General features: G+C 54.3%; 1 protein-coding gene across 4 annotated transcripts in view; it reads left to right on the forward strand.

Annotated features, from left to right (window-relative positions):
* Positions 1-11,282, forward strand: part of TMEM63B (transmembrane protein 63B) — a 28,293-nt gene extending 17,011 nt beyond the window's left edge. For 3 of the 4 annotated variants that reach the window (XM_060189883.1, XM_060189884.1, XM_007530400.3), the window contains 14 exons: positions 1,855-1,935; positions 2,409-2,532; positions 3,490-3,623; positions 3,726-3,863; positions 3,998-4,151; positions 5,245-5,351; positions 5,507-5,593; positions 6,163-6,228; positions 7,468-7,630; positions 8,099-8,204; positions 9,134-9,301; positions 9,913-10,028; positions 10,211-10,291; positions 10,499-11,282. In XM_060189883.1, the coding sequence (XP_060045866.1) occupies positions 1,855-1,935; positions 2,409-2,532; positions 3,490-3,623; positions 3,726-3,863; positions 3,998-4,151; positions 5,245-5,351; positions 5,507-5,593; positions 6,163-6,228; positions 7,468-7,630; positions 8,099-8,204; positions 9,134-9,301; positions 9,913-10,028; positions 10,211-10,291; positions 10,499-10,690 (1,717 nt within the window). In that variant the 3' untranslated portion in view covers positions 10,691-11,282. The remainder of the gene's footprint in view (positions 1-1,854; positions 1,936-2,408; positions 2,533-3,489; positions 3,624-3,725; positions 3,864-3,997; positions 4,152-5,244; positions 5,352-5,506; positions 5,594-6,162; positions 6,229-7,467; positions 7,631-8,098; positions 8,205-9,133; positions 9,302-9,912; positions 10,029-10,210; positions 10,292-10,498) is intronic. The other variant, XM_060189885.1, reaches the window with a different exon arrangement.
* The last annotated feature ends 754 nt before the right edge of the window (positions 11,283-12,036 follow it).

The raw sequence follows: 12,036 nt of genomic DNA on the forward strand, positions 1-12,036 counted from the left end.
ATGTGTCGCACCAGGAAGTGAACCTAGGACATCATACATACAAGTTCTGTATAATCTATCATTAAGCTACATTCCTGACTGCAAAAATTAAAAGGAGAAGAAGAAGGACTCAGTTTAGATAACCATTAGGATCAATGAGTAGCATGTGATTAAAATGAAGTGCTCCTTCACTCAGTTAGTTGGCAAACCTTACTCAAATTTTGCCAGCTCCCAGGGACCAAGAGTCTAGACAAGCTATCTCTGGCTGGGTCAGTCTTGAGCCAGAGGGCTGTTAGCCCTGAGTCTGGGTTGTAGATCAGTTTGGATAAAGGTGAAGGGTCAGTCTCTGGCCAGCCTTAGAGGTCAATTTCAGGTCAAGCTTATCCAACTTGCCCAAGGGATCCCTCTGTAGACTCTTTGGTTGGGGTTAGTCCAGGGTCAAGGCCAAGTGATGGGCCTTCTAGGAATCAGGCTAAGAGAGTAACTTATGAGAGAAATCCAAGTTTTTCTCAATGTAAAGTTCATGGTGTCAGGCTAGGACCAGGCCACAGCAGAGCCAGTGCCCTGCACACATGCACTCACATCCCAGGTCCTCAGGCCCAACACACACACACACACACACCCCTCCCTGAACAGCACGAGAGGAATTTCCACACTTGTGTTTGTTCACTTTGCTGCTTGGGGCTTGAACCCCAGGCCTCATACACAGGAGGCATATGCTCTAACCACAGAGCTATATCCCAGTTTATTCTGAGGCAACATTCTTCTCTTTTTTCCCAGAGCAGCACTCTGGCACATACGTTGCCAGGGTTCAAACTCAGAACCACAGACTTGAGTGTCCAACACTTTGTCTAATGCACCATCTCCTGGGTTGTGGAATCCTCATTTTTTACAGGTTAAGAGAGAGGGAACTCGCAGCTAGGGAAATAGCTCAGTGTGGTAGAGCATTGAACTTGCATGCTTGAAGCTCCCTGGTGCTGTATCAGAATGATACTTTGGCTTCTCACTCTCTCCCCTCATATGCAGCTCTGTCTCATATAGAATAGATAAAAATACTTGACTTTTTTAATTTAAAAAAAAAAAGGATTAAAGGGGGACAAATGGTGGTGCACCTGGTAGAGTGCACATGTCAACGTGTGCAAGGACCTACATTCAGGCTCCTAGTCCCCACTGTAGGAGTGAAGCTTTGTGAGCATTGGATTAATGCCTCGGTTATCTCACCTTCCCCTTTATCTCTCTTGTCTGTCACCTAAAAAAAAAAAGAAGTAGCCTTCAGGAGCAGTGGAGTTGTATAGATACCAAGCTCCAGTAATTACTCAGGTGACAAAAAAAAAAAAAAAAAGAAAAGAAAAAAGAAAAAGTGAAGGAAGGAAGGGAGAGCAGGTTGGGCAAGTGGCACTGTGGGTTAGGTGCACATGGCACCAGGCGCAGGGACCAGCATAGGGGATCCCAGTTCAAGCCCCCGGCTCCCTACCTGCAGGGGGGTTTCTTCACAGGCGGTGAAGCAGGTCTGCAGGTGTCTATCTTTCTCTCCCCCTCTCTGATTTCCCTCCTTTCTCGATTTCTCTCTGTCCTGTCCAACAGCAACAGCAATGGCAACAATACCGACAACAAGGGCAATCTAATGGGAAAAATGGCCTCCAGGAGCAGTGGGTTTGTAGTGCAGGAGTGCAGGCGCCCCAGCAATAACTCTGGAGGCAAAAAGAAAAAAAAAAAAAAAGAAGAAGAAGAAGAAAGAAAAGAAAAAGAAAGAGAAATAGGAAAGGAAGGAAAGAAGGATGAAAACTTGAACTGGACTGTGTTTTTCAAAGTCAGGGGTGAGAGTTGGGGAAGGGGGGAGGTCCCTGCAGAAGGTAATAGTGGGCTGTGTTTCAGGGAGGCCTACCCTAACTGCACAGTTCTTGAAGCCCGTCCCTGCTACAATGTGGCTCGCCTTATGTTCCTCGATGCAGAGAGGTAATGGGAAGGGGGGAGGGATGGGAGGACACATATCCCAAGGCCCCCTCCCTGCCCATTGTTAAGGGTGTCTTTGCTTCCAGCTCCCTTTTCTTCTGTTTGCCAGAGCATTTTATTTGCAGTTTGTTGCCAAAGTGCTCTTTAGTTCAGCTCTGGAAAAATCAAGGCCTGGAGATTGGGTTTCTTGCCAAAGGCCCAGCACCCACCCCACTTGAGGACATGACCCCTTGTCATGTAGTGACAGAAATATAGGCCAGACTGTAAGAGAGCTTCTGGCCCTCAAGGATGGCTGACAAAAGCCATGGTGTTAGGGACATGTCTGAACCCTGTACCCTAAGCAAACCCAAGAGCCAGAGACCTCCATCCTCAGGGAGGGGATGGATAACCCCGAGCAGGGCTCCCCACCATCCCCCATCCCCTTCTAGCTAGCCCTAGGCCCAGGGAGGTGGGTGACTCGGCACTTGCATCCACAGGAAGAAGGCTGAGCGGGGAAAGCTGTACTTCACAAACCTGCAGAGCAAGGAGAACATCCCCACCATGATCAACCCCAAGCCCTGTGGCCACCTCTGCTGCTGCGTGGTGCGTGGTTGTGAGCAGGTAAGGCGGGCTGGCCAGGGCAGGAGCACTGGTGGGCATAGCAAGGACTTGGGAGACCCTGGGAGACAGATTGCCGGCGAGGTGGCTGCACCCCACAGCCATACCCCCAGAATCGTGTGTACACCTACGTACCATACATACAAGTGTCCAGTGGGTGGATTCTTAGGAGAGGCAAAGCTGTCCTATGGTCCTTTTCTGTTTTTATCTTATTTTTACTGCCACTAGAGTTATTTCTGGAGCTTGGTGTCAGTACCACATACCCACTACAATCAGCATTTTTTCAAAGAGAAATTGAGAAGGAAAGGAAAGATACAGAGAGGGAGAAAGCAAGATAGATGCCTGCAGACCTGCTTCACCACTTGTGAAGCAACCCCCCTGCAGATGAGAGTCCAGGAGCTCAAACCAGGATCCTTGTGCTTTGTACTATGTGTGCTTAACCTGGTCCCCGCTGCCACATCCTTTTTTGTTTTTTCTTTTTTTTCTTATTGATAAACAAAGAGAAGTTGAGATGGAAGGGGGAGATAGAAAGAGACACCTGCAACACTGCTTCACCACTGGTGAAGCCTCTACCCTGTTGATGGGGAGTAGACCAGAAGCTTGAACCCAGTTCTTTTGTGCATGGTAACATGTGCACTCTACTGGGTGTGCCACCATCTGACCCCTGTTCTTGAAGCCTGGGGCCCATAGCTGGGTCTGTCTCTTGTGCCAAATCAGAAAAGGCAAGCCAATGGGCCAGCGTGGTGTTAACACACACTAGCTCCGCAGGGCTGCGGGCAAGTTTCCCGACTGTTCTCTGTGCCCCTACCCCTTCCTCCCTCCCATGATGGCCAGGAGTTCACCCCTTACAAGCCTGCAGCAGCACCAGGCCTGCAGTAGGTGTTGGGCGTGCTGGCTGGAGGCTGTGGCCTCAGCCAGCTCTCAGTGCAGACCCACCGCCACCCCTGCCCGCCCTGCCAGGTGGAGGCCATCGAGTACTACACCAAGCTGGAGCAGAAGCTGAAGGAAGACTACAAGCGGGAGAAAGAGAAGGTGAATGAGAAGCCGCTCGGCATGGCCTTCGTCACTTTTCACAACGAGACCATCACCGCCATGTGAGCCCCTCCCTACTTGCCCCCCCCCCCACCAGTGACCAGCTGTGGGCAGGTAGGGTTCCTGGTGGCAACTGCCAGGCTAACTCATGCCCCCCCCCCCAGCATCCTGAAGGACTTCAACGTGTGCAAGTGCCAGGGTTGCACCTGCCGCGGAGAGCCGCGTGCCTCGTCCTGCAGCGAGTCCCTGCACATCTCCAACTGGACCGTTTCCTATGCCCCTGACCCCCAGAACATCTACTGGTGAGCACGTGACAGTGGCAGGCCCAGGCCATACAGGGCTTGGGCTGGGGGCTGGGGGCTGGGGGCTGGGGGAAGCATCTGGACCCAGGAGTGGCCGTCTCGCTCACCCTCCCCCCACACTCCCCACACCCTAGGGAGCACCTGTCCATCCGAGGCTTCATCTGGTGGCTGCGCTGCCTGGTCATCAATGTCGTCCTCTTCATCCTCCTCTTCTTCCTCACCACCCCGGCCATCATCATCACCACCATGGACAAGTTCAACGTCACCAAGCCTGTGGAGTACCTCAACGTGAGGCCCCATCCCCTCAGGGCAGGGTCACAGGACTCAGAGGCCAGGCTCCTGGTCCTTCCTCAGGGTAGAAGCTGCAATGCTTGTCTGCTCAGCCCAGCGAGGACCCACTTGGTCCTGGGCTGCAAGACCTTTCTTGTTCCTTTCCCTCTCCTGGGAAAGGCCACCTAGAGAGACATCCAGGGGAGAAAGAGAGCCCAGCTCCAGTCCTAACGACCCTGTGACCTCGACCAAATCCTCTCTTTCTTTCTTTCTTTCTTTCTTTCTTTCTTTCTTTCTTTCTTTCTCTCTTTAGATTATTATATAGACACAGAGAAATTGAGAGAGGAGGGAGAAGTAGAGAGAGAGAGATAGGGACACCTGCAGCCCTGCTTTACCCCTCATGAAGCTTTCCCCTTGCAGGTAGGGACCACGGGCTTGAACCTGGGTCCTTGCGTACTATAATGTGAGCACTCAACCAGGTGTGCACCGCCTGGCCCCAACTAAGGCTCTTCTTAGTTCTCAGTCTCTCCAGCAATAAGAATGGAAGGTGGCAGCTTCCACACTTACATTCTGATGCCTTTAGCGCAGGAATCTTATGAAACCCATTGGGGGTGGGGGCCACTTTTGCCTGGTCCCCTCATCCATCCTGCTATGCTCACAGTACACATATACCCCCTGATAACCTCCAAGTTGAAGGGAAAACAGTTTGGAGATCACTTGAATGATACTAGCATAACAGATAGGACCCACACTGCCTGGATTCAAATCCAACTCCCACAGCTTCTGAGCCATTGACTCTTTCTGCCTCGGTTTGCTCATCTATAAGATGGGGCGATGTCATTGTGGGGAGGAGTCAGACATATCAACTACGTGACCAGTGCTTGACACATACTAGGTACTCGCCAAATGCTCACTGTGTATTCACTCCAGGGTTGTGCATCTTCGCTTGCCCTCCTCCTTACCAGCATCACCCCTGGCCCTCCGGGTGGCCTGGGTGTGTAACCTGGGATCCTAAGAGCCACAGTGGGGCCACCCAGGCTGTGGGGAGGGGGAACAGGTTGGCCAGGCAAGCTGAGCCAGCTAGACTGACATGCACTTTGCCACCTTACAGAACCCCATCATCACCCAATTCTTCCCTACCCTGCTGCTGTGGTGCTTTTCAGCTCTGCTCCCCACCATCGTCTACTACTCTGCCTTCTTTGAAGCTCACTGGACACGGTGAGTCGTGCACCGCACCTCCCCGGGGCCTCTCCCAGGTGTACACTCATCCTCTGGGCAACCCTTTGCCCTTCACACTCCCCGAGTCAGCCCCCCTTCCTTTGGGGTGCTCTTCCCACCCCAACTCCCCAACCTGTCCCTGTGCCCCAATTCAGCTCCGGGGAGAACCGGACCACCATGCACAAGTGCTACACCTTCCTCATCTTCATGGTGCTGCTCCTGCCCTCTCTCGGGCTGAGCAGGTGAGTCTCAAGCAGAGGATGGGCCAGGAGCCAGAGTCGGGTACTGCAGGATTTGGGGGGTCAGTTGTTGTGGTGGTGGTCTGGTGTCGGGCTGCACCGCGGAGAAGAGAGTGGACGTCCAGAGCAAAGGGGTACACAAATCTTTATTATAGGATGGGGGGGGGGTTGGTTCAGACCACGTGGAGCCAGCCGGCAATGGCCGTCCCCACTACCTGACCACGGGGAGAGAGAAGGGGGCGAGATCTGAGAGAGGGGGAGCTGAGAGCCCAGAGAGGGGGGGGTGAGGGGGCTTTTTATTGAGCGACAACCAGGGGTGAGACAACCAGGGGTGACGTATGGGGCCAGGATTGGTTGAAGGGGGCACTGCTAGGATTTCGCTGGGCGTAGTAAAACCTAGGGGCGGAGACTGCATCAGAATAACTCCTCAGCAAGTCAGTTTAGGCTTCCTCCTTGCCTGAAGAACTGGGGGCACAGACCGCAAGTGGGGGTGTCCCCAGAGGTTCATGAGTGGGACTTCCCCTCCTCTGGCACTCCCCATCACACCTCTCCTCCTACGCGCTTCCCTCCAGCCTGGACCTCTTCTTTCGCTGGCTCTTTGACAAGAAATTCTTGGCTGAGGCGGCCATTCGGTTTGAGTGAGTAGTGACAGGCCCCCGGGGTGGAGGCCCACTGGTGGGGGTGGGTGTGCCTGATGCTCATGGCTAATCCCCACACACTGGGAATCTCATGGGTCAGTGTACGGGTGGGTGTGGCAAAGCTTCCACTCCTGAGAGGACAGGGAGGGGGCTCGCACCTCTGAAGATTGTACCCACGGTGTGTACAGGGGAGAGGCCCTCAGGCCTGCATTGGGGCTCGCTCTTTGGGCACTTCTGTCTAGGTTCTGAGGCCACCCTCGAGGTGTATCGGGTCTTAGGGACCCTCACTAGGGTGGATCTCCATGGGGACCTCTGGAACTAGTATTCCTCGACTATGGGGGTCTGGGGTTCCACTAACAAGGTTTGGAGGTGTTTGTAGTGAGATTTGGGAGATAACATGAAGGTTCCTGTAGGTGTCCCTGAAGGTCCTTGGAACGCACACTCTTGAGTAGCTCCGGAAGGTTCTTGAAGTGTCTTCTGGGGGACTTTGGGGCTCACATTTTGGAGTGTTCTGGAATACAGGAACATCTCTGAAGTCTCAGGCTTATTCAGAGACACGACTGTAGAGCTTGTTATGGGGTTGTCTTCTCTGTGAGTCCCTAAGGGGGTACCTTGTTGGGGGGAAGGGCACACCATGGCTGTGCAAGTAGGAGTCTTATACATTTGGGGTGAGAGCCTAGTGTTTCATGAATGGAGTTGGGGTGGTGGGGGAGAAGTTCCTGCATCTGAGGCATTGGCAAAGCTTGTGTGTCGCCCCCCCCCCCCCCACACACACACACACACACACTTACTTGGAAGCTGGCTGGGGAAGGACTCTGAGTCTGGTGTTCTGGAAGGTTTCTGAGCTTACTCTTTGAGAGCAGCTCTGAGTTAAGCTTGGGGAGTGGGGGAAAAGAGTATGTCCTGGGGCTCACATTCTTGGTCTCTGGTGTCTAGCAGGGGTTATCTGTGGAGATCTGGGGTGTGATGTCCTGAACACTTGGGGTATCTCGAACACTCTTCCCACAGGTCTTCCCAGGTAACCTCAGTGTGTACCTTGAGGTTGCTTGTGGGGGGCCTTCCTTTGGAGGTGTCTGCTTTTGACAGGATTGTGTGTGGCCAGGGCTTTGAGGGCTGGGCTGGGGTGACCTTTCCAAGGCACTTTGGGGTGAAGGTGTGGTGAGCATCCCATTGCTAACATGCAGGCGGCCAGTGGGGGGTGCCCCTAGGGGTCAATACTGGAGCGCCTGATGCCCACAGGTGCGTGTTCCTGCCCGACAACGGCGCCTTCTTTGTGAACTACGTCATCGCCTCCGCCTTTATCGGCAACGCCATGGACCTGCTGCGCATCCCGGGCCTGCTCATGTACATGATCCGCCTCTGCCTGGCACGCTCAGCTGCCGAGAGGCGCAACGTGAAGCGGGTACGGCCGCTTACAGCGGCGGTGGCCACACAGCGCCCCCTGGCGGGCAAAACTAGACGCAGCAACTGTGGGGCTCGGGTGCTGTGGTAGGGCCTCAGTTTTCCTATTCATACAACAGTGGTTCAGCATAGATAGCCCAGAAGGCTTCCTTCCACTTCTGCCAGCCTAGAGTTCTGCAAAGGGAGTGGGGGAGGTATGGGTCCCCACACATAGAGTTCCTCTCCTGACCCCACACTAGGGCTCTGGGTATCCCACTGTCAGGTGCACAAACCCTGTCCCTTTGCCTCCACCTGCCGGCCTTGAAAGCCTAACCCCTTGTCCTGTCACTTACCCACCCTGCCATCCTCTCAGCCGCAGCTCCTGCCTCCCCCTGCATCGCCCTGCCCTACCCCAGACATTGGTTTCTCAACCCGGAGGTTATTTCCTGCTCCCCTCCCTGAGCCACCCTCCTGCCCATCTCCCCCCCAGCATCAGGCCTACGAGTTCCAGTTTGGCGCAGCCTACGCCTGGATGATGTGCGTCTTCACGGTGGTTATGACCTACAGTATCACCTGCCCCATCATCGTGCCCTTCGGTAGGCACCGCCGCGCCGGGACCTGGGCCCTGCTCGGGGGGACCCAGGACCTCACCCACTCCATTCCAGTAAGGCAGGCCGCCCCGAGTGGACAGGGCCCCGGCTGGGAGACCGGCCCCTCAGGCCTCCCGCCCGGTTCCTGGCTCAATCTGGGGCCTGGCCTGGGGGGGGGGGTGGAGGGGGAGACCATCTCAGCTCAGGTTGGAGCCAGCCATTGTGCTGGGGCCCCAGATAGAATCACCTCAACAAGGTCACAGCCATCAACACTAATGCTCAGACACCCCATGTAGCCACTGACACGTTCACACACTCCTACTCAGGACCCATAGCTACATGCGTACACAGTCCTGTAAGCTCAGGAAAGGCATTTGGTTTTCAGAGCAAGATGGGGTCCTTAGCCCTTGTGGAGATGCCCTACTAATGCTAGCTGAGCGGCCTAGGCAAATCCCTCTTCCCTCTGCAGAAATCCAGCCAAGTTTCTCGTCAACTCTTGTTCCTTATGTTAATCTCTACTCCCCCATGGCCCCCTAACCGCCCTGGTTACTATCATAGACTCCAAACTAGCCTTGTCATATGAAAGCTCCCCTCCCCTCAGCCTCTAGGCAAATAGAATTAACCACCTAGTCTATGCTCATCTGTCTAGGGACAGAAATAAGACAAAAGCAACATGAGTTTCTGTCAAGAGGATGTCTGTTGGTCCAGATGAATGAGTCTCTGGTAGAATTCCTAGCCTGGGGCTGAAGCAGAGCTAGGGCTACAGTTCTAGGCTCCTGCACGGGCAGCTAGGGGTCCCATCCTACACAGGGATGGGGTAGGAAGAGGCAGAGCAGCTCCTCAGTGACCTCAGAAAGACCGGGACAACCTGTGACAGATGAACCAAGGTCCCATGGTGCTGGTTCCAAAGTCAGGGCCCATGTGGCTTCCCCCAGGGCTCATGTACATGCTGCTGAAGCACCTGGTAGACAGGTACAATCTCTACTACGCCTACCTGCCTGCCAAGCTGGACAAGAAGATCCACTCAGGAGCTGTGAACCAGGTGGTGGCTGCCCCCATCCTCTGCCTCTTCTGGCTGCTCTTCTTCTCCACCATGCGCACGGGTGAGGCCCAACCCCACCCTCGGGACTGGGTGGGGTGCGGAGGAAGCCCTCACCGGAGTCAAGAGCAGACACAGGAGGAATTTTTTAAAAAATATCATTTATTATTTTGATGAAATAGAAATAGATCAGAGCACTGCTCAGCTTTGGCTTTTGGTGGCACTGGGGATTGAACTTGGGACCTCAGAGCCTTAGGCATGAAAGTCTTTGTGCATAACCACTGTACTGTCTCCCCAGCCCCAGGAGGGCTCTTGATTTCAAAGTTCTGCAGGCAGGAGGCCTAGGCCAGGCCACAGCAGCTGGAAGCCTGCGTGTGCGTTCAGGTGGAAGCAACAGTGTGGGGTATTGGAGCTTGTCAGGGAGGGTGTAGCAAAGAAGCAGCTCTCTCCTTTTTTTTTTTAAGTTTTAGCTGTGTTTACTATATATGAGGGAGAGAGCGTTTTACAGGAAGGAGAGAGAAGCAAACCAGAGCCCCTCTCCAGTCTATATCGTGTTGAGGACCAAACTGGGAAGCCCAGTTTGGGAACCCCGGGCACTGTGAGTCCAGTGCTCTATCATTTGAGCCAGTGACTCTGTTCTTTGTCTCCCCTCTCCCCGCCCCCCATGGACACCAGGGTTTCTAGCCCCCACGTCCATGTTCACATTTGTGGTCCTGGTCATCACCATCGTCATCTGCCTCTGCCACGTCTGCTTCGGACACTTCAAATACCTCAGTGCCCACAACTACAAGGTGGGGGGCGAGGGATCAAGGTGGTGGCTGAGGGCTGCAGCTTAAGGGTGGAGGGGGGCAGGGAGGACTTGGAGACCAAGGGCAGGGGTGATGGGATGCCAGAGGGTGTGGGGTCAGCACTGTAGCTGAGGGCTGAAGCGTCCTCCCACACACACACCCTAACTCATCCTGGGCCCCTCAAGATCGAGCACACAGAGACAGATACCGTGGACTCCCGAAGCAATGGACGCCCCCCCACTGCTGCGGCTGTCCCCAAATCTGCGGTGAGTGCTCCGATTCACCAGATAGCTGGGGTCCCATTGGCACTCCAGTCCTTTTCTGGATGCTCCCTCTCCCCGGGGTGGAAACAATTGCCTTCTCTGGGGGCCAGAGGGGGACTGAACCCCACTGCAGATGCCGTGCTATCCCACCTACCCCTGACCACCAAGAGCAGACCCCACTCTGATATGCACCCCTGTGTTCTCCTGCAGAAATACATCGCTCAGGTGCTGCAGGACTCAGAGGTGGACGGGGATGGGGATGGGGGTCCCGGGAGCTCGGGGGACGAGCCCCCGTCGTCGTCCTCCCAGGATGAGGAGCTGCTGATGCCGCCTGACGGCCTCACAGACACGGACTTCCAGTCTTGTGAGGACAGCCTCATAGAGAATGAGATTCACCAGTAAGGGAAGGGGGGGCCCTGGAGGCCACGCCCCGCCCCATCCCACCCACCCCCCACGGACACTAAAACTACGCTAATAATTTATTAGAACTAAAGCCCTTTCTTCCCCCCACGCCCTGCTTTCATTAAGGTATTTAAACCTGGGGGTTTCACTGCTCTCCCCCACCCTGGAGGGAGGGAAGGAACCCCCAACCTCAGTGAGGAGAGCCCCGAGCCGGCCCCGGGGCAAAGGGGGGTGTGGACACAGGTTTCCCCTCCAGATCAGTGCCCCCCAGGCTAGTAATGAGGTCAGGAGAAGGTTAATGAGAGCCAAGAGGGGTGCCTGGTGCCATGGCTGGAGACCTGGGGGGGGGGGGGGGACAGGCCAATCAGGGGCTGCCTACCCCCTCAGTTATGTTCCCCCCCACCCACCCCCTTTGGGACTTGACCCTCCAGGGAAGTGGAGCCCCTAGCCAGGAATTGGGAGGGCATGCCAAGTGGGAGGAAGAATCCCACCTGAGTAGGAGGCAGGTGACCTGGGGTTAGGGGGTGGGCATGACTGACACTGGAAAATGGGTTTTTGCACTGTTTTTTTTTTTTTCCTTTAAAATAAAAATTAAAAAAAAATGCTCTAGGGTATCTGAATTGGATTTGTGCCACGTCCCTGAACATGTGGGCAGGAAACCACACAGCTCTGTCTCTGGAAGACCTGTTCAGAGGCCCTACATAAACCCTGACCAGGAGACTCCTACAAAGCCTTTGTTTCCCTGTCTGGGAGAAGAGAATGTGACAGGAGGGGTCATCATCTGTGTTCAGAGGTCATTCCTACCTCCATTATATCCACTCATATCTGTCTGTCCCCGTCCCCAGTCCTCGGGGAGTTGTGATGCAGTGGCTACAGCACAGAACTTGCAAGCATGAGGATCCAAGTTCTAACCCCCATATCACGTGCTGGAGTAACACTCCAGTTCTGTCTCTCGCTATCATTTTTTTATTAATGAGTGAGAGAGACAGGGATCCAGAAATGACTTTGGGACAGGGATCAAACTCAAGACCCCACATCAGCAAGTCAGATACTCTACTCAGTGTGCTTAAGCCTAGGAAAAAATTAAGTTGGGATTCAGGCGGTAGCGCAGTGGTTTAAGCACATGTGATGCAAAGCGCAATGACCCCAGTTCGAGCCCTCGGCTCCCCACCTGCAGGGGAGTTGTTTCACAAGTGGTGAAGCAGGTCTGCAGGTGTCTGTCTTTCTCTCCCCTTCTCTGTCTTCCCCTCCTCTCTCCATTTCTCTCTGTCCTATCTAACAACAGCATCAATCAATAACAACAACAATAATAACTATAACAACAATGAAAAACAACGGCAACAAAA

Source organism: Erinaceus europaeus, chromosome 4, assembly GCF_950295315.1.
Source record: "Erinaceus europaeus chromosome 4, mEriEur2.1, whole genome shotgun sequence".
In the NCBI taxonomy this organism is placed as follows: Eukaryota; Metazoa; Chordata; class Mammalia; order Eulipotyphla; family Erinaceidae; genus Erinaceus; species Erinaceus europaeus.